The 19751-nt window shown below is 48.4% G+C and overlaps 1 protein-coding gene and 1 long non-coding RNA gene across 2 annotated transcripts in view; one reads left to right on the forward strand and one right to left on the reverse strand.

The window, feature by feature from the left end:
- The window catches only part of LOC144889834 (uncharacterized), a 118094-nt gene that overhangs the window by 80279 nt on the left and 18064 nt on the right, over positions 1-19751 (reverse strand). The gene's annotated exons all lie outside the window — the stretch shown is intronic.
- Positions 7298-19751, forward strand: part of HSD17B12 (hydroxysteroid 17-beta dehydrogenase 12) — a 100484-nt gene continuing 88030 nt past the window's right edge. The window contains exon 1 of the mRNA XM_078771031.1: positions 7298-7485. Within this exon, the coding sequence (XP_078627157.1) occupies positions 7326-7485 (160 nt within the window). The 5' untranslated portion in view covers positions 7298-7325. The remainder of the gene's footprint in view (positions 7486-19751) is intronic.

Raw genomic sequence — 19751 nt, forward strand, 5'->3', positions numbered from 1 at the left:
AAATTTAAACAATTTCAGCGTAAGGCTGCGACATAACAAAATGTGAAAAAAAAAAAGAAAAAAGTGAAGGGGTCTGAATAATTTCTGAATGCACTGTACAAACACTTCATACTCCTTTAAAATATATTTATTTTTCAATATTGACATGGTGGCTCATCCATGGTGTTGGGCTAGCGGCCAGCTTAGGATCCTAGAGATCCTGGGTTCGAATCCTGGTCGATCGCTGAATTAACACCAGGGGGGTTGACTCAGCCTGTCATCCCTTCCGAGGTCGGCAAATTGAGTACCAGTTCACTGGTAATTCCCTGCTTGTCGTAAAAGGCAACAAAAAGGGTTGGTGGCAGGAAGGGCAACAAAAAGGGTTAGGTGGCAGGAAGGGCATCCGGCTGTAAAACATTGCTTCAAAAAGGGGACCAAAAAACAACAACAACCACGGTTCCCAAAAAAGGCCAACCCCCGCTCTGCGGGGAAAAATGGCCTCTAAAGGTGTTTTTTTTATTTTTTTTTATTGACATGGTGGCTCAATGGCCTAATGCAGTGGTTCTTAACCTTTTTAAAGGTGCCGAACCCGAACGAAACCCACCGAACACTCGCGGAACCCCTCAAATTTGACCAAAAAATAAAGAATAATTGCATCTTAATGCGTTTTCTGTTCTTCTTTTCGGGAGGCGATCTGGGAAATGCGTGGTTTAGTTTTGGCAAGGGCCACCCTCAAATCATTTCCGCATGCAAGCCTGCTGCTTTTCTTTGTTTTAATGTCCACCAGTTTCGAAAACGCATGCTCACAGAGATATGTTGTAACGAACGGGGTGAGGATCTCAAGGGCAATTTTAGCGATGTGAGGTTACCCTTCCATTTGGCGGCACCAAAACGTTGAGAGCGTTGTTGTGCCGAAGAGTTGTTGTTGAGTCTGGCTCTGCTGAAGTTTGATGAGGTCATCGAGGTATTGGTCGTTGACATCTGCCGTTGCAACGTCGAAAGTAAACGGCTGCCACACCCTTGCTGGGTATTGCTCTTGGTCGGGGAAGTAGCCGTCAAATGACTTTCCCAGCTCATCCAAGTGCGTGGCAATCGCTTGCTTCAGCTCCCCCGGTACAGCAGTGCCTCCAACTTCAGACTCATCTTCGATCCCGCTCACGCGCTCATCCAGTAGCGAAAAGTTCGCAAAGTTGTCGTTCTCTGTTCACCGCCTCCACAACGGTAACTTCTTTCGGAAAGCGCTCAGCTTTTCTTCAGATTCGATGACATTCACTCCACTGCCCTGCATCTGGCAATTGATATGATTGAGTGCGTCAAAGATGTCAGCCAAGTACGCCAAGGCGAGGATGAACTCTGACTCTTGGAAGTGCGTTGCATGGCAATGCTGGTGTTCTCGCAAAAACAGGGCTAATTCTACACGCCAGGCAAAAACACGGCTCACTACCTTCCCTCGTGATAACCATCGAATGTTAGAGTGGTAGAGAAGGGACTTCGAATTCAGAGCCGATTTCATTGCACAGCTCTTTGAAGATGTGATGATTCAGAGCACGGCTTCGCACGTAATTCACAGTTTCAACGACGATTTTCAGAACATTGGCCAGTTTTGGAGGCAGGGTTTTTGATGCCAGTGCGTGTCTGTGCAGGAGGCAGTGCGTGACGATGATGTGTGGTGCATGGGCCTTCACCAGCGCTCCAAAACCGGAGTTGCATCCCAGCATGGCTGGAGCTCCTTCCGAGCAAACTGCAGACACCATGTTCCACGAGAGGCCGTTGCTTCTGACGAAGTCGTCCACAAGCTTCTTCACGTCAGCTGCCTTCATCGTTGTTGTGAGAGGCTTGCAGAACAGAAAGTCTTCCTTGATCTCGTCTCCTTTGACCTAACGCACAAATAAGATGAGCTGGCTCAAATTCGAAACGTCGGTGGTCTCGTCGAGTTGAAGGCTGAATTTCGTCGGGCTCGCGACGAAATCTGCAACTACCTGGGCGAGGATGTCGTCGCTCATGTCGTCGATTCTGCATCTGATGGTGTCATTTGAGAGTGGAACGAGAGACAACTTGTTTTCAGCAGCATTTCCCAGCATGATGTTGGCCATCTTCAACGCGGCCGGTTTGATGAGTGTCTCGCAAACGGTGTGCGGTTTGCCTTGCTTTGCGATCAGGTATGCAACTTCATACAACGCGGTGAGGATCAGTTTGTCAATTGGAACGAAGCCGAGAGTGGGCAAGGTAGCACTTGCGTCGAATCAGACTCTCTTCAATTTGAATTCATCCAGTGTTGCGTCTTTGTACTGCCCCACGCCATGCAGTTTTTTGAAGTGTTCCCGTAGTTTTGCTGATGCTAGGCTGGAGTTGCTCAACTTGACATTGCAAAGCATGCATTGAGGACGCTGACTTCCATCCCGTTCCATCAAACACGTGAACCTGTACTGCACGTAATCCTCCGACCACTTCCTTTTTTTGCTCAACATACTGCAAAAAAGAAAAAGAAAAAAGTAACAAACTGATCTTATTGAGTTCGGGCAAATAATTATATGACAAAAATTGAAAAAGGAACATGCTTAAATATAATCAGTACCCCTCTGAAAACTGAGAAATTTTAACGAAGAAAACATAACTTATAGTTACGATGACAGGATTTATTATCTACTCAACTCTGTGTCGCCTCAAATCCCATTATAATATTACATAGAAAACTGCGAATTGTTAGTTTTGAATTGCGACCAAAAGAGTTATATCACCTCCACCTAATTTTCTGAGTAATTCAATCATATTTTATAATCACCATCCACTTTTGACTTTAATATAACTCTGAACCCGCCCTGCATATCCACAAACATTTCCAACTTTCTTTTCAATTAATCAGTAACTCCAAAGTAAGGCGCGACCAATGACGCACAGCACACGGCAAGCTAATCGAGGCTATTCACTGGAATTTCCGAACACCTGCAAAGTCCAAAATCCAGTTAGTAAGTAAGCAAGTCAGCACCATCAACAGAATAATTAGCAAGTTGCTCATTGATTCAACTTACTACAGTCAGTGTGAAACAACTTATCTTAAACACAGACCAGAGAAACCATGAATGGGATGGGAATACAATTACAAATAACATTTCCATTCGTTCGTAACATACATAGCAAAATAATAATAATATCAATAATAAGCGTAATTACACATCGATTCAAAATTGATACAAAACTAAAAAAAACAAAAAAACAAATTGAAATGCGTTTCGGAGGACCTCCGTCAAATCCCTGAGACTGGCTCACTGAACCCCTGGGGTTCGGTCAAACCCAGGTTAAGAACCACGGGCCTAATAGATAAAGCATCAGACTTTAAAGCATCAGACTTCCAAGCTGGGGATTGTGGATTCAAATCCTGTCTGGGTTGAGTATTTTTTTTCTCCTTACTTTTAAAAGTCTTTTATATCATCTTGAATAAAGTCTTGTACGATAAACAAATGCATTTTGTTCGTGTTTAAAATGCATCTTGTGAAAAATGCCAGGGGCATAGAGAAGGCCCCTTTATATGGAATGTGCCATGTGGCAAACTATAGAAAAGAAGGGACATTCTTGGGTAAAATGCCAGGGGCATAGAGAAGGCCCCTTTATATGGAATGTGCCATGTGGCAAACTATGGGAAAGAAGGCATTCCATAGCTTGTAGAATATGCCAAACAATACAAAAAAAGGGGCATTCAAAAAATCTCATGTGCATGCTGGACTACCCTTGTGTTCTGAGGAGGAACCAAGTAATGCTCTAGAAAAGTTCACATAAAGTTGCGCCATTGGTTCCTCCTCAGAACACAAGGGTAGTCCAGCATGCACACGAGATTGTTGAATTTTTTTGAATTTTTTTATTTTTTGAATGACCCTTATTTTGTATTGTTTACCATTTTCTACAAGCTATGGAATGCCCCTTCTTTTTTATTCTTTGCCACATGCTACATATCCTTTCATAAAGGGGCCTTTTCTGTGCCCTTGGCATTTTACCCAAGAATGTATATCAAAGGGAGGTGAAAAGCACCCCTCCCTTTATAGAAGGAATCGTTTCTCTGTATGCAGCTATTACATGGGGCCTGAAAATGCGTTTCTCGGCTGCTACTGGACGAAATCGGCTGCAAATTTCAGAAGTAAATGCTTTGTACGTTGAGGTAATATGTTCCAAATTTCAAGCAACGTCCGTTTATGCATTCTTGAGATATATTTAGAAAACGTGCTCTGCAAGTATCGTGCTCTGCATGACGTCTTCTTGTTTGTCTTTTTGCCTGTCAATTGGCGACAGGTCACAATTTTTTAACCGATCTCCACAAAACTTCACCAGATGGTACAGGTGGTCATAAGAAAGAAGCCTATTGATTTTGTGGTCAAAGGTCATCTAGAGGTCAAATTTATAAAATGGCTTCTATTAAATTTCTATCAATCTCTTCTATCATCTTCTTCTTCAATCTTCTATCAATTTCTAAAAATTTTTTTTTTTTTTTTTTTTGTATACAGAGTCGAGGCTCGTGAAAGAGGTAATATTTATCAAACAAACAAATCAAACAAACAAGCAAACAAAGTATATAAAAAGGGGAGCGGTCGACAAGATGGGGAGAGAAGGGGAGGAAGCACACAAACACAACATTTGAGAGCAGGGACATCGGGAGATGTTTTTGGAGGGAGAGGGCCTGGGGGGAGGCAGGATAGGTATAAAACGCAAGGACACCAAGGACTTCCAGGAAAGAAGTCAAAGGTCACCTCAAAAAAGTGGATTTGGGGTGAAATTAGTGGGGGTAGAAAAGATCAAGGTTTTGGATTGGGGAAGATAAGAGATGGTGGTGAACAGCCGTTTTAAAGACCTGGAGGGAGGAGTGGGATTGAAGAGAGTGAGGGAGTTTGTTCCAGAGGTGGGAGAAAAGAGGAATGAAGGAGTGAAGGTGAACAGAGAGTCTTGATTTTGGCAGTTTAACCATAAGAGGGTTGCAGGCAGATATTGTGCGACCTGCAGGAATATTTCGGGGAGAGAACCCAGAGAGAGCTGGGGGAGCAAGGCCGGAGAGGAGTCGGTAGAAGACGGAAAGACCACCAACCTGCCTGCGGTGATTAAGTGAAAGGCCCTCGGAGATAGCGTCATCGCGGGAGATTCCAATGATTCTGAACGCTTTGGTTTCAACAGCGTGAAGACGAGCTAGGTGTGAGGCAGGAGCACCAGCCCGGAGGGGAGAGCAGTACTCCATTGAGCTGCGGATGAAAGCCTTGTATGTGGTGAGGAGCTCAGGTGTGCCAAGGAAGGACTTCGCACGACGGAGGATGCCCAGTCGGCGACTGGCTTTGGAGGCCAGCTTGGAAATGTGGTTTTCCCAGGAAAGATCATGGCAGATAGTGAGACCCAAAAGCTTGAGTGACAGAACTTCTTGGAGAGGATTATTCAGAAAGTAGATGGGAGGGTTGTCCAGTCGGTCTTTTCGGAGAGACATCGTAAGAGTGTGAGATTTGTCAGGATTGAAAGACATGTTCCACTTGTTTGCCCAGTCTGTGATTTTGTCTAGGTCTGCAGAGAGTGAGGAGGCTGCAGACTGCCGATCTGAGGGATGAGGAATGGAGTGGCAGAGAGTGGAGTCATCAGCAAAGAGATAGAGAGGATTTTCAAGAGAGTCAGAGAGATCATTGATGAAGACCAGAAAAAGCACAGGGCCCAGAACACTGCCTTGGGGAACTCCAGCCTGAACAGGAAGAGGAGATGAGAGAAACCCATTCAGGGCCACACGTTGACTACGACTAGAGAGGAAGTCCGCCAGCCATGCGTGGAGATTTCCATGGATACCAAAGGAGGAGAGTTTGGTGAGCAGAGCGGGGTGCCAGACCGTATCGAAGGCACGTGATATGTCGAGGGAGACAGCTCTAATTTCCTGTTTGGCATTGAGGACCTCCATCCATTGTTGAGAAAGCAGAAGCAGCATGTCCAGAGTAGAGTGACCTGGTCTGAAACCAAATTGATGATCAGAGATCAAGCCATTGGAGAAGAGGAAAGATTTCATATCCGAAGCAATGATGGATTCCATGACTTTGCTGATAATTGGGAGAAGGCTGATTGGTCTGTAGTTGCTGGGATCTGTTTTTGCACCTTTTTTGTGCAAAGCGGTGATGTTGGCTGATTTCCAAGCAGATGGCAGTTGACCTTGAGCAAAAGAGAGGGCGAAGAGAGCAGAGAGAGGGAGTGAAAGAGCGGAAGAACATGATTTTAGGACCCGTGGGCTGATGCCGTCAGGTCCAGTTGCAGAATCAGAGTCGAGGGTTGAAATCTTCTAAAATCATCAATTTTAATCCGGTTGACCTGAGCTTTCATTAAACCATCAATTATAATCTTAATGCACCACCTTTAGAGGCCATTTTCCCCCCGCAGAGCAGGGGTTGGTCTTTTTCGAGCACCGTGGTCCCCTTTTTGAAGCAATATTTTATGGCCGGATGCCCTTCCTGCCACCAACCCTGTTCGTCGCCTCTTGCAACACACAGTGAACTGGTACTCAATTTGCCGACCTCGGAAGGATGACAGGCTGAGTCAACCTCCCTGGTGTTAATTCAGCGATCGACCGGGATTGCGAACCCAGGATCCAACGATCCCAAGCCGCACCCTAACCGCTAAGCCAACACCAGGCTGTAATTATAATCCTAATGAAATGGACAATGTGATGTATCCCATGGCAACCTTTTATTTTGGGAAGGGGTGGATTTTGCAAGTATTTTGCACTCTGTTTGACGTTTTCTTGTTTTTAATTATTGTTATTTTGAATTGACCTTTGGCTGCTGGTTGCATTATTTTTTTCTTGAGGCACCGCTGTGCCGCTGATCCAGTGCCCCCTGTTCCCAGTAAACTTGTACTCATTTTGTCGACCTCGTGAGGATGACAGACTGAGTCACCCACCTGATGTTAATTAACGGCAACACAGGAGATCGAACTCAAGACCCTACATGAGATGTTCGACTATATGAGACGTGAACACCATGCGAGCACCCCCTGGTGAAAAGACACGAAAATACACCATAATGGCAAACATTCCAAGCATTAAAGGACGTTTCAATTTTTGAAGGTCACAGGAATGAACAGTTTGTCTTTGCTTTGCTTTTATCTCTCCCCGAATGAATTTATATCTATTTTCGTTACCGCTTGTCAAAAAATAATAAAACAGAAGCAATAAAATAAATTATTTGCACTCAACAGGAGTAGAAATTTATTGATGGCAAAAGGATGAAAATCAACGCAATAATGAAAAATAAAAAATGTATATTTTTTAAAATCCAGAAAAGTTGTTAAAATAAATCAGTGATCAGGCGCGCAGGGCAGCCCTGTGGCTTGTGAGGTCCTGAACAATGGCTGCGCTCTGCTCGTGTTGTTACTGGATCGGGATGGCTCTCGCCGCGCTTTTATGTCTGCGGTTGGCTTGTGGATTACTCTGCGCGCTCTGGACCTTCGGTCTTGCTCGTCTGCTGCGCTTTGGAGCAGACTTCTCCTCTTGCGGCCGCTGGGCAGGTAAGAGAACGCTCAGCGATGTGGAAAACGGGCTTCAGCTGTGATTTTCGTCGTGACTGAATCAGAACGAGCAAATTGACGAAATGATAACGGGTTTCTTATATTTTGTGATATTTTATTTTTATTCCAATTTTCGCCACTGCCAGCTTGCACCTCATCACCCACACAACCCCCCTTCCATTCCACCCCATTTACTTGCATACACCGACTGTCACTCCCCCTTCAGTTGCAAGCACCGTCTATCACACCTTCAGTTGCAAGCACCGGCTGTCACTCCCCCTTCAGTTGCAAGCACCGGCTATCACACCTTCAGTTGCAAGCACCGGCTGTCACTCCCCCTTCAGTTGCAAGCACCGGCTGTCACCCCCTCCAGTTGCAAGCACCGGCTGTCACCCCCTCCAGTTGCAAGCACCGGCTGTCACCCCCTCCAGTTGCAAGCACCGGCTGTCACCCCCTCCAGTTGCAAGCACCGGCTGTCACCCCCTCCAGTTGCAAACGCCGGCTGTCACCCCCTCCAGTTGCGAGCACCGGCTGTCACCCCCTCCAGTTGCGAGCACCGGCTGTCACCCCCTCCAGTTGCGAGCACCGGCTGTCACTCCCCCTTCAGTTGCAAGCACCGGCTGTCACCCCCTCCAGTTGCAAGCACCGGCTGTCACCCCCTCCAGTTGCAAACGCCGGCTGTCACCCCCTCCAGTTGCGAGCACCGGCTGTCACTCCCCCTTCAGTTGCAAGCACCGGCTGTCACCCCCTCCAGTTGCAAGCACCGGCTGTCACCCCCTCCAGTTGCAAGCACCGGCTGTCACCCCCTCCAGTTGCAAGCACCGGCTGTCACCCCCTCCAGTTGCAAGCACCGGCTGTCACCCCCTCCAGTTGCAAACGCCGGCTGTCACCCCCTCCAGTTGCGAGCACCGGCTGTCACCCCCTCCAGTTGCGAGCACCGGCTGTCACTCCCCCTTCAGTTGCAAGCACCGGCTGTCACTCCCCCTTCAGTTGCAAGCACCGGCTGTCACCCCCTCCAGTTGCGAGCACCGGCTGTCAGCCCCTCCAGTTGCGAGCACCGGCTGTCACCCCCTCCAGTTGCGAGCACCGGCTGTCACCCCCTCCAGTTGCGAGCACCGGCTGTCACCCCCTCCAGTTGCGAGCACCGGCTGTCACCCCCTCCAGTTGCGAGCACCGGCTGTCACCCCCTCCAGTTGCGAGCACCGGCTGTCACCCCCTCCAGTTGCGAGCACCGGCTGTCACCCCCTCCAGTTGCGAGCACCGGCTGTCACCCCCTCCAGTTGCGAGCACCGGCTGTCACCCCCTCCAGTTGCGCGCACCGGCTGTCACCCCCTCCAGTTGCGCGCACCGGCTGTCACCCCCTCCAGTTGCGAGCACCGGCTGTCACCCCCTCCAGTTGCGAGCACCGGCTGTCACCCCCTCCAGTTGCGAGCACCGGCTGTCACCCCCTCCAGTTGCGAGCACCGGCTGTCACCCCCTCCAGTTGCGAGCACCGGCTGTCACCCCCTCCAGTTGCGAGCACCGGCTGTCACCCCCTCCAGTTGCGAGCACCGGCTGTCACCCCCTCCAGTTGCGAGCACCGGCTGTCACCCCCTCCAGTTGCGAGCACCGGCTGTCACCCCCTCCAGTTGCGAGCACCGGCTGTCACCCCCTCCAGTTGCGAGCACCGGCTGTCACCCCCTCCAGTTGCGAGCACCAGCTGTCACCCCCTCCAGTTGCGAGCACCGGCTGTCACCCCCTCCAGTTGCGAGCACCGGCTGTCACCCCCTCCAGTTGCGAGCACCGGCTGTCACCCCCTCCAGTTGCAAGCACCGGCTGTCACCCCCTCCAGTTGCGAGCACCGGCTGTCACCCCCTCCAGTTGCGAGCACCGGCTGTCACCCCCTCCAGTTGCGAGCACCGGCTGTCACCCCCTCCAGTTGCGAGCACCGGCTGTCACCCCCTCCAGTTGCGAGGACCGGCTGTCACCCCCTCCAGTTGCGAGCACCGGCTGTCACCCCCTCCAGTTGCGAGCACCGGCTGTCACCCCCTCCAGTTGCGAGCACCGGCTGTCACCCCCTCCAGTTGCGAGCACCGGCTGTCACCCCCTCCAGTTGCGAGCACCGGCTGTCACCCCCTCCAGTTGCGAGCACCGGCTGTCACCCCCTCCAGTTGCGAGCACCGGCTGTCACCCCCTACAGTTGCGAGCCCCGGCTGTCACCCCCTGCAGTTGCATGCACCGACTGTCACCCCCTCCAGTTGCAAGCACCGGCTGTCACCCCCTGCAGTTGCATGCACCGACTGTCACCCCCTCCAGTTGCAAGCCCCGGCTGTCACCCCCTGCAGTTGCATGTACCGACTGTCACACCCCTCCAGGTGCATGCACCGACTGTCACACCCCTCCAGGTGCATGCACCGACTGTCACACCCCTCCAGGTGCATGCACCGACTGTCACACCCCTCCAGGTGCATGCACCGGCTGTCACTACCCCCCAGTTGCAAGCACCGGCTGTTCTCCCCCCCCCGCCCCCCATTTGCAAGCACCGGCCGTCACCCCCCTCCAATTGCAGGCCCTGGCTGTCGCTCCCCCCACCCCAGTTGCAAGCACCGGCTGTCTCCCCCCTTAAAACTCCTCCCTCCGTAGACCACTTTAATGAATGCAGATTTTGATGCGTTGAATACATCTTCGTTAGGTATCAATTATTCAGCTTCTGTCCAAGTTTCATCAAAATTGTGTGTGTAGTTTCGGAGAAGAGAGCAAGTACCTATTTTGGGGGATGGGAGGTCAAAAACCCCCATATACCCATTTAATCGCAGATTTTGATTCTGTCAAAACACTTTTGTTCGGCATCAGATATGAAGCCTGTGGCCAAGTTTCATCAAAATCGTGTGTGTAGTTTCAGAGAAGTGAGCAAATACCTATTTTGGGTGGGGTCAAAACCCCCACAGATCACATTAGACCTTGATTTTTTTTTTTCATGCTGCGAACAAACTGGTACATAGTGGGTGATGAAAGTTGTGGGCAATTTGCGGACGATATGGGGGTTTTGATAGTCATGGCCAAAAATATTGGCGCCCTTGCACTTTTTTCAAATAATGCACCATTTCTTCCAGAAAATTGTTGAAATAAAAAAATATTTTGGTATCCACATATATGTATTTCTTTGGTTTGCAGTGAAACAAAACAGAGAGCTGAAAAAATTACTAAATCTTAGCTTATTCCATACCGAAATACTAAAATGGCCCGGACAATATTATTGGCACCTTTTGGAAGTTGTTAGAAATAATTAGATTTGAAGCAGGTGATTCTCCTTTACTTTGGAATTGAACTCACCTGTGCTGAGTTGCAGGTGCCTGCAATATAGAATCACTCATTCAACCAGTTTGAATAGAGAAAAGGAGTCATTCTGCTGTTTGGTGTCACATTGCTGTGCTGCCTTTGCCACTGGGTGCCTTGAATGTGTGCATGGCATCATGAAATCAGGAGATTACCACGGCATTTTGGAGAGCAATGTTCAACCCAGTATCAGAAAGCTGGGTCTCCGTCAAAGGTCATGGGTCTTGCAGCAGGACAATGACCCCAAACACACTTCAAAAAGCACCCAGGAATGGTTCAAGCCAAAACGCTGGACAGTTCTGAAGTGGCCAGAAATGAGTCCAGATCAAAATCCCATTGAACACCTGTGGGGAGATCTGAGAACAGCAGTTGGAAGAAGGCACCCTTCAAATCTGGGAGAACTGGAGCGGTTTGCACAAGAAGAGTGGGACAAGCTGCCAGTACAGTAGAGAGGTGTAGGAAGCTCATTCATGGCTATTGGAAGCACTTGACTGCAGTTATTTTGTCCAAAGTCCGTGCTACCAAATATTAAGTCGAGGGTGTCAATAATTTTGTCAATGCCATTTCTTTTTATTTTCTGATTTAAAAGGATATATTAAGTTCTGAATCAAAAGCAAAGGTTCTGTAATGTTAATAGTGCAATAAAGAATTGTGGTGACCATATACTTTTGTCAATTTCAACCTATTTTTAGAGAAAAGTGTGAGTTATTTGAAAAAAGTGCAAGGGTGCCAATATTTTTGGCCACGACTATATAGCTATTCATTTGCATTTGTATTCAGCTTTTTTGTTTTTTTATACATTTTCACACTTGCTTAGGATATGATGCTTTATACTCGGCGGTGTTATTATCCTCATTATTATTACCCGCAATTTTTGAAAAAAAAAACGGGGGGGGGGGGGGGGGGGGTGATTATTAGAATTTGCTCTGTCTCTCTGTCCGTGCCCTTCCATCCACCACGCCATCTCTCCTTTAAAAGGTTGGGTTGGTTGTGCTGGTGACACTGGCCTGCTGTTGATGCTTTTGTGGCTTCCCAAATTTATTGGAGGTTCATGGCTACCGGGTGGGCAAAGCGACTCCATCGGGCCTTTTACCTCCACCCCCATGGTGGTTAATGGTCGTATCGGTCCAAGGTGACCCTTCCCTTTGTTGCACTTGCTCTGATCGCCCATTTTTACACACAAATTTAGCGCTGATCCGCGAACTTGCCTGTAGCTTATCTGGGCCCTGGCCTAATGTTGAAACCCAAATTTGGTAGCATTCTGACTTGTGGGTCTGGAGGAAAACATTTTTGAAGGCATTTACTAAGTCGGCCATTTTGACACACTTCCGGCCATGTGATCGGCATAAAAAAACCACCTTTAGAGGCCATTTTGCGGGGGTTGGCCTTTTTCGGGAACCGTGGTTGTTGTTGTTTTTCGGTCCCCTATTTGAAGCAATGTTTTACGGCCGGATGCCCTTCCTGACGCCAACCCTTTTTGCCGCCTTTAACGACAAACAGGGAATTACCAGTGAACTGGTACTCAATTAGCCGACCTCGGAAGGATGACAGGCTGAGTCAACCCCCCTGGCGTTAATTCAGCGATCGACTGGGATTCGAACCCAGGATCCTTGGATCCTAAGCCGGCACCCTAGCCGCTAGCCCAACACCAGGGATTTGGTAGCGTTCGGCATGACCTCTGCAATTTAACATCCATACCCCTGGCCTATTGTTGTAACTCAAATTTTGTAGCATTCTGACTGGTGGGTCTGGAGAAAAAGATTTTTGAAGGAATTTACTAAGACAGACATTTTGACACACTTCCGGTCACGTGACCGGTCTTTGACACACTTCCCGTGTGAGCTATTCTGACAGGCTGTCTCTCCGCGGTCCAATTGCCGCAGCCCCAGACAAGACGCATGGGGCATGAGCAAACCTGCCGCAGGAAGGAGAGTGGTTTAATCGCTCGTGGGGAGGTTGGCTCTGACCTATTTTGTGTGCTTGCATAGCACGTCTCCCTGTTGTTCTTTTATATTTTATCATGGAGTACGATTATACTCCATATGTCGGGATGGCATGGGAAAACATGGCCACCCATTCAAATGTGTACAAAATGATATGCTTTAAACATCTCTGGAGTGAAGTTCTAAGCATTTAAAAATCATAACTTTTATATTCTGAAGCGTTTTCATAATTAACAGCAATAGAAAATATGCCAAAATTCATCGCTGAAGTACCAGTTCGAGAGATTGCAAAATTGGGCTTTTGTTCATCCTTAAAATGTTGGTAAATGTCACCCCAGCAAAAATAACGGCTGAAGCAATTACAATGATTCCAACTTAACGAAGTATTATTCTCTCTTGGGTATTGCGCACACATCATAACAATATTTTTTTTTCTTTAATCGGATTAAAAAAATTAGAAGACCAAACAACGCACAGAAGCCACGACGTCACATTGGCATGACAACGCACTGCCTGGTTTACACTACGGTAGAATATAGCAGACGTAGCTTTGTGAAGATGGTACAGTGTTTTGATCCAGATTGTAATCACCAATCGGAGAATCATACCTGCAGCATTTATCGTTTTCCAAAGATACCAAGTGTTAAGCAACCGTGGATTGAACAAACTAGTGAGATACCCATGCTACGCATGGGTGGGAAGCCAGAAGCAAACGGGCAATGCAGATATGGCGAATGCTAAAGCATGAAACCAATAAATTCCACATCATTGTAGCACCTTCAGTCGCACATCAGACATGGACAGCAAGTTCGTGAAGGACTTCCATGAAAAACGGGTACGTTCACGTATAGAAACATGGATCGTGGGTCCGTGGCGAATCTGCATATGGCGATCCGCGAATTTCATGTTCAGAAAGTAGAAACCACCACGGCATGTCGTCATTTACTTGAAATCGATATCTCTTTTTCATTCCAAACAACATAACTCCAATCACAAATTAATCACAAAATAAACTTTTAACAACATTGTTAATGTTTCCTTCATTGTAAAAACTACCAAGTCAACAGTTAAAAGGATTTTGAGCTGATACGTGTTACGGCCTTGGCAAGATCGATGGAGACAGCGATCTGTTGGCTTATACGCCACCCAAATAGCTATGTGGAATTCTCTCATGTAGAGATTAAACTCGCATCGTTTGAACTTTGGCCGAGGTCATTATTTACTTTTAATGATGTTTATATACGAATCAAAAAGCAGACCATTGGTTTTGGGTCGTCCTTTCCGCATACCTCGTGGGATTGTGAGTTGGAGAGACGACCGTGATGGCGGGGAGTGGGTTGGCATTCTCTCAAGCGGGGATTCAACCCATGTCCTTATAAAGGGTCTTTGTCCGAGGTCCCGAGTCCGATCTGTGCAGCGATCGGTGCAGCCGTTTGTGCGGCACCCAGGAAAATAACGTTATGCGGGAGTCCAAACCTGAAAATGCTGGAGGCCAAAGCTGAAATTGGAAAAACAATACAGCCTATTTTACTCCAGGAGATCCCAGGATTACCCACCCAAAATATCGTTGCGATCGGTTCAGCCGTTTTTTGCGGTACATTCGAACGGCCGGACGGACGGACGGATGGACATTTGGTGAATTAATAGTAAGATAAGGTTATTTATCACTTTTATTCTGTCTTCTTGCTCTTCACTTTTATAAAGGTTGGGGTCCAACAGTCTGGGCCGGATTTCCACAAAGGCCAACGAGACCCCGGCATATGGCGGAAAATGAAGTAAGGGCAGCAAAGACAGTGAATTGGTCTTATCCATGATTTCTTAACTTGTGAGAAATACATGTGTTCACACAAAATTGTACTTTTTAGGAAATCATTTCCAAGGCATTGTGGATAAAGACCTTATTATTGTCCTTCTTACATAACCCACTGCCGACTTACCATACTATACTCACACGACCAATCTCACCGAACCTTTTGCTCCCTCTCTCACACTTCTTCACCTCGCTGTCTGGAACTCTCCCACGCACACTCGCACTCCTTTTACAATCATGACACGTCTCTCGGGCTTTCGCTCTCCAATCACGCACACTAATCACCCAGTGGCTTTTACCATGTACACTCGTGGACCTTTCGCACTCAACAGCCGCTCAGTGACTGGTGACACCATTCTTGCACACGGGACATCTCACAGTCTTTCTTCGCTCACTCTCTCATTCCTTCCACTCATACGAGCCACTCTGTGGAGGTCCCTCAACCACTCCCGGTCATCTTGAGGGTACCGCACGTGCTGCGCCCGTCTCGCAGCACATCTTTATTTGGACGCATGATCCCGTGGGAAAAATTGAAACCAAATTTCCCAAATCCCTTCACTCTCCCTTTGGTTGGCCCCGAAACACTGGCTGCACGGAACATTTACGCATCAGCTCTTCCGAGGTTACCATTGGCTCCAACACCTGCCTGCGCTTGGTGTTGGACACCCTTCCAGGATGCTGCATGCCGCACACACCGGTTCTGTGGTGCTGGTGTGGTGCGGTTTCCAGTCAGGCTATAATTTTCTCACACGGAGAGGGGGGGGGGGGGGGGGGGGTTTGGGGGTTTGACCTCTACCTCCTCTACTGTCGTTGTCAGTTCCCCATGTACTGTTTTACACTGTTTCTTCATCGCCGTCATCTCTCTTTTTGCCTCCTTCTGGGCCACCCTTTCACTCTTTTATTGCCCCCATGTTTTTCTGCATCTGTTTCTTCAATTCCTGTTGCCCTGTCTAGTCCCTCTACCCCCTGTCTGATTCCTTTTACCTCCTTTCTCACATTCCCCTCACTCTTCTTCACCTCTTCTCAGATACCACTTGTGGATCCCCGTACCTCCTCTTGCACTGGCGCCATTTCCCTGCCCATCGCTTCGACCCATCGCACGTTTTCTATCACCACTCATTGCTTGTATATCGGACTTGATTCCATTGTTCATCGTTTGAATTTCAGCTTTGTTGCTCCGCTGTCCCACCAATCGTTTTGTAATCATTACTGTTAGCTGATCCATTTCAAATGGGGGTGGTGAGGCTGCTCTGTTACCCTGAAGTGTGGATTCCAGAGGGAGGGGGCAGGGGGTGAGGGACAAATGCTTTCCTGGGGACGTAGGTCGCCGAGCATGCTTCGATTGCTTGCTTCGATCTTGGAAAAGAGGCTTGCTTCGATCTCTCCACAGCATCGAAGTCCTTTCCAAGGGTGTGGTGCTGACCGGGCCGCCGTGGTGTTCGCATTACAGCCCGACCGAATATCGTCGCTTCGTGGCTTCTTTCTGCCGCCGAAATCCAGCACGGCTTGGGCGATTCTGCCCCTGTTTGGAGAACACCCAGCGAGGCCTTCATCGGGGCCGAGCGAGCAAGGCTTCCACTGCCGAAATCCAGCGCGGCTTGGGCGATTTTGCCCATGTTTGGAGAACACCCAGCGAGGCCTTCATCGGGGCCGAGCGAGCAAGGGCGTGTCGGGACCTGGTTCGGGCCATTGACCGAGTGGTTCGCACCAACCGGAGCTGTTTTCAGATGACGTGCTGATGTCCTTGGACTTCGCGCCAGGCTCTGGGCCGACCGGGCCGACGTGGTGTGTGGTGCTGATATTTTGAGAGGCTTGATTTAATACCCCAACCTCTCAACCCCACCTCCTTTTCTGCTACCCCGCCGTTATTATTTGCTAGTATTTTTGGTGAAAGCCCACAATATATTATATCCTTATATATATGTGCACATTATATATATGTGCTTATATATATGGACCTCCGCTTCCGGTCCGCTCAAGCAAGGAGGCTTGCTTCGATCTCTCCACAGCATCGAAGTTCTTTCCAAGGGTGTGGTGCTGACCGGGCCGCCGTGGTGCTGACCGGGCAAACGTGGTGTGGTGCTGACCGGGCCACCGTGGTGCTGACCGGGCAAACGTGGTGTGGTGCTGACCGGGCAAACGTGGTGTGGTGCTGACCGGGCAAACGTGGTGTGGTGCTGACCGGGCAAACGTGGTGTGGTGCTGACAGGGCCGCCGTGGTGCTAACCGGGCAAACATGGCGTGGTGCTGACGGGGCCCCCGCAGCCGTGATGAAGAGTAGAAAAGCAATGAAGAGTAGAAAAGCGGGAGGGTCGACGGGAGTTGTGGGAGATTTCTTGAAGGCAGCAGGAAGTTGGGGTGTGAAGAGAATGACAGAGATCTGTAATCTGGCGGTGAAAGAAGGCCGCATTCCAGTGGATTGGGAACTGAGTACCCACATCTCTCTATACAAGGGGAAAGGTGACCCTCTAGAGTGTGGCTCGTACCGAGCGATAAAGTTATTGGAGCATGGAATGAAGGTATTGGAAACGGTGTTGGAGAGGAGGATAAGGAAGAAAGTGAAGATTGACGAAATACAGTTTGGATTTATGCCAGGAAGAGGAACGACAGACGTGCTTTTTGTTGTGAGGCAGTTGCAGGAGAAGTACATAGAGAAGAGGAAGAAGTTGTTTCTTGGATTTGTTGATCTGGAGAAAGCATTCGATAGGGTTCCACGCAAAGTATTGACATGGGCAATGAGAAAGTTAGGAGTGGAGGAATGGTTGATCAGAGTAGTGATGGCAATGTACAAAAGAGCGCGCACAGCTGTAAGGACGAAGGACGGGAACAGTGGGGAGTTTGAGGTGAAGGTGGGAGTGCATCAGAGGTCGGTAATAAGTCCACTACTATTTGTAGCTGTGATGGAAGTGCTGGCTCAGAACGTAAAGGAGGGTTTACTGTGGGAGATGTTGTATGCAGATGATCTGGTGTTGATTGCGGAAAGTATGGATGGACTGAAGGAAAAGATGAACAAGTGGAAGGAATGTATGGAGACAAAAGGTCTGAAGGTGAATATCGGAAAGACGAAGGTGATGGCAAGTGGTAAAGCATGTGGTGAGGTGGAAAGAACTGGGAAGTGGCTGTGTGCAGGAAGGGTGTCGGAGTGAACTCCATTCAATGTACAATGTGCGCTGAGTGGGTTCATCAAAAATGTAGTGGTCTGAGAGGGTCATTAACCAGTGTGGCAGCTACATTCAAATGTAAGGTGTGCACAGAGCGAGCTGCACATGGAGGAAATGTTGAGTTGGATCTTGGAGACGGCGTGAAGCTGGAAGGTGTGAAAACATTTTGCTACCTCGGAGACATGCTGAATGGAGAAGGTGGATCAGTCTCGGCAACGGTTGCTAGAGTGAGATGTGCATGGAAGAAGTTTCGGGAACTGAGTGGTGTGTCGTTGAAGCTGAAGGGAAAGGTGTATGCTGCATGTGTGAGAAGTGTTATGATTTATGGGAGCGAGACATGGGTAATGAATGGAGAGCAGCAACGAAGGTTGGAAAGGGTGGAAATGCGAATGGTTCGATGGATGTGTGGAGTATAGTTGAGAGAGAGGAAGACAAATGATTAATTTCGAAAAATGATGGGAATAGAGCCTGTGATTGATGCTGTGAAGAGGAACAGGTTGAGATGGTTTGGTCATGTGTTGAGGAAGGATGAAAGTGACTGGTTGAGAAGAGTGATGGAAATGAATGTAGAAGGAAGTAGAGGACGGGGAAGACCGAGAAAGACTTGGCTAAAGATGGTGGAAGAAGAAATGCGGGCAAGGGGGTTAACAAGGAGAGGTGCAGAAAATAGGGCAAGATGGAGAAGATTGTCATGGGGACCGCAAGGCTAACCCCCGCTCTAGCAGGGAAAATGGCCTTAAAATGCATGTTGTTGTTGTTGTTGTCGGTCGCCGAGTATCACTAGCAGCCCCCCTCCCCTCCCACCCCGTGTTCGCAGAATAATTTATTAGGGGGTCCTCTTCCTCTACAAGTGACTCTTCCGTGCTACTCTCTACTGGTTTATTTTCCTGAATCAATTCCCTATCCATACTTGCATCATCATAGCCCACCGGGATGTGCCCACATTCCATTATATAAATAAAAATGTCCTCGATCAGCTCTTAATTTTGAGGTGTGTTAAGCGCACCTCAGGTCCAATCTCACTCCTGATGTCTGTTGTTAGATGTTGGGGGGGAGGGGGGGTTTTGGGGGGGGGGCGAAAATCCCACTCCTGACACGAGTTGTTACATCCACGGGTTTTGGGTCTACTATGAGGGAGAACCTCGTTTCACTTCAAACTTATCGTGCCTGAAGCCACTGATCACGAATAACTTTGTACCACGGCGGCTAGGCAACCACCAACACCAATTGGTCTACCACGTGGTCCCAGTGTCCTCCGTCTGACCAATGCTTACCTGCGCCACATGGTTTCCAGTGGGGGATGGACCCTCAGCTATGCTCCAATCTTATCTTGATTGGATCTTAATTAGGGTGGCTGAGCAACCTCTGATGAATGCAGGACTGGATTACCCAATGAATTGGAGAATTATAACCTCCAAGTCTGACCTTATGTGTGAATAGTGCTGGATCAATAGGGAAATGATGAACACAGACAAATTGAAAATTAAGTTCATCAATGGATTTAGTATTACAGCAGGATCATACCAGAGGGGTGGGGAACTCGATGACTTTAATGTACAGCAGGGTAATCAAAATGGATCAAAAGGGGGAATGCAAATCAAAATGTACAAGCAATCGCTAACTATGAAGAATGCAGCGATATTTACACAGCCAGGAAAATAGACAGAACTTGGTCTATGCCTTACCTACAGGTGATACACAACATGGGTACCCAATCAGACCATCCGCAGAGGAAGAAAGAGCAGAAAGTGCGAGGGTTATTGGCCTGTTTATCTTACTGGGCGGGAGCCGTTGTGCTTCCACAACTCAAACGCTAAAAAGGAGGGGTCGAGAGAGGAAATACTGATGGTGTCTAGGGTGGGTGAGTGTAGAGCGTGTGGTGGGGTGTGAAATGCGGGTGGTGCAAGAGAAACTGCAAAGGTGCGTGATCAGTGGTTATCACTCAGTTGGAGTCGGGCTGCGGCAACGCCACAAATTGTTGATGCCCTATTTATTGATGGTCAGTCTGCGTTCAAGGTAGAACTATAAAATAAAGAT

This window comes from Myxine glutinosa, chromosome 1, assembly GCF_964187855.1.
Source record: "Myxine glutinosa chromosome 1, kmMyxGlut1.1, whole genome shotgun sequence".
Classification (NCBI taxonomy): Eukaryota; Metazoa; Chordata; class Myxini; order Myxiniformes; family Myxinidae; genus Myxine; species Myxine glutinosa.